Source organism: Diaphorina citri, unplaced genomic scaffold (assembly GCF_000475195.1).
Source record: "Diaphorina citri unplaced genomic scaffold, Diaci psyllid genome assembly version 1.1 scaffold15975, whole genome shotgun sequence".
Taxonomy (NCBI): domain Eukaryota; kingdom Metazoa; phylum Arthropoda; class Insecta; order Hemiptera; family Psyllidae; genus Diaphorina; species Diaphorina citri.
Genome location: NW_007393337.1, coordinates 1 through 1126, shown reverse-complemented (window position 1 = coordinate 1126; position 1126 = coordinate 1). Strand labels below are relative to the sequence as shown.

The following is a 1126-nucleotide window of genomic DNA, read 5'->3' as shown; positions in this document are numbered from 1 at the left end:
GGATTTTGGCGACATATTGACCCCGGAGGTGAAGGCCAAATATGAGAGCACCATGTATGACTTGGTGGCTAATATTGTGCATGATGGGGAACCGAGTAATGGGACGTACCGTGTGCATTTGTATCATAAGGTAAGGGAGGATTTTTTAGTTTTTTTTCCCTTTTCCGTGTTCGTTGTTCCCGAATAGACAATATAGACACAGATGTAAAAAGATGCGCCGTGAAGTAATTGCAAAATCGTCGATATTGCAAAAGAGGTTCAACCTTTTTAAGTCCTAATACAGTATATTTGAATGGACAAAGTAAGTTTCAAGTTTCAAGATGACGATTAAACATTTACAGATTTACACCCATATTTATGAACAAAATACTTTCTCTCAAGTTGCACTGAAGTATCATCAATTCCACAAATCTGATTGGTCAAAATTGACTTCAGTGCAAGTAACTTAAGAGCGAGAAATTTCGTTCATGAATAGGTACTGGTATTGGTTTCTTTGTCTCACCATAATTCTCGAACGGTTTGTTCGATTTCGATTTTTGACGTCGATATTCTGCCCAAATGATAACACTTCTGTATGTTCCGCAGGGTATAGGGAAGTGGTACGAAATACAGGACCTCCAAGTGAGGGACATTCCGCCCTAAATAATGACGCTTACCTATTTGTTTTTCACAGGGTATAGGGAAGTGGTACGAAATACAGGACCTCCACGTGAGGGACATTCCGCCCTAAATAATGACGCTTACCTATTTGTTTTTCACAGGGTATAGGGAAGTGGTACGAAATACAGGACCTCCACGTGACGGACATTCTGCCCCAAATGATAACGCTCACTGAAGCCTACATTCAGATCTATGAACTGAGAACCACACCCTCCCCTACAGCAATGAGTGAGGGATAATGCTCTCCGAAAGTGAGCCCACAGTCTGGTAGGTACATATTTAAAATTTAGTGGATGCTCGATTGTAAGCTAACCACTAGGTAGAGCCACTAAGAGAGTATAAGACCATCCACCCAAGGCCGACCACTTACGGTCAGATTTTAACTTGAAAATGTGATTTTTACAGCCACATTTATTTAGTTTTGCCTGACAGGCATACCTATTCATGTATACCTGAACGTGAGTGC

The 1126-nt window shown here is 41.0% G+C and overlaps 1 protein-coding gene across 1 annotated transcript; it reads left to right on the top strand.

Annotated features, from left to right (window-relative positions):
- Positions 1-6: 6 nt before the first annotated feature.
- On the top strand, positions 7-947 carry LOC103523139 (U4/U6.U5 tri-snRNP-associated protein 2-like). The gene is made up of 2 exons (XM_008488208.3): positions 7-130; positions 762-947. The coding sequence occupies exons 1-2, from the start codon at positions 53-55 to the stop codon at positions 897-899; spliced, it is 216 nt and encodes a 71-aa protein (XP_008486430.1). The 5' UTR covers positions 7-52; the 3' UTR covers positions 900-947.
- Positions 948-1126: the final 179 nt, after the last annotated feature.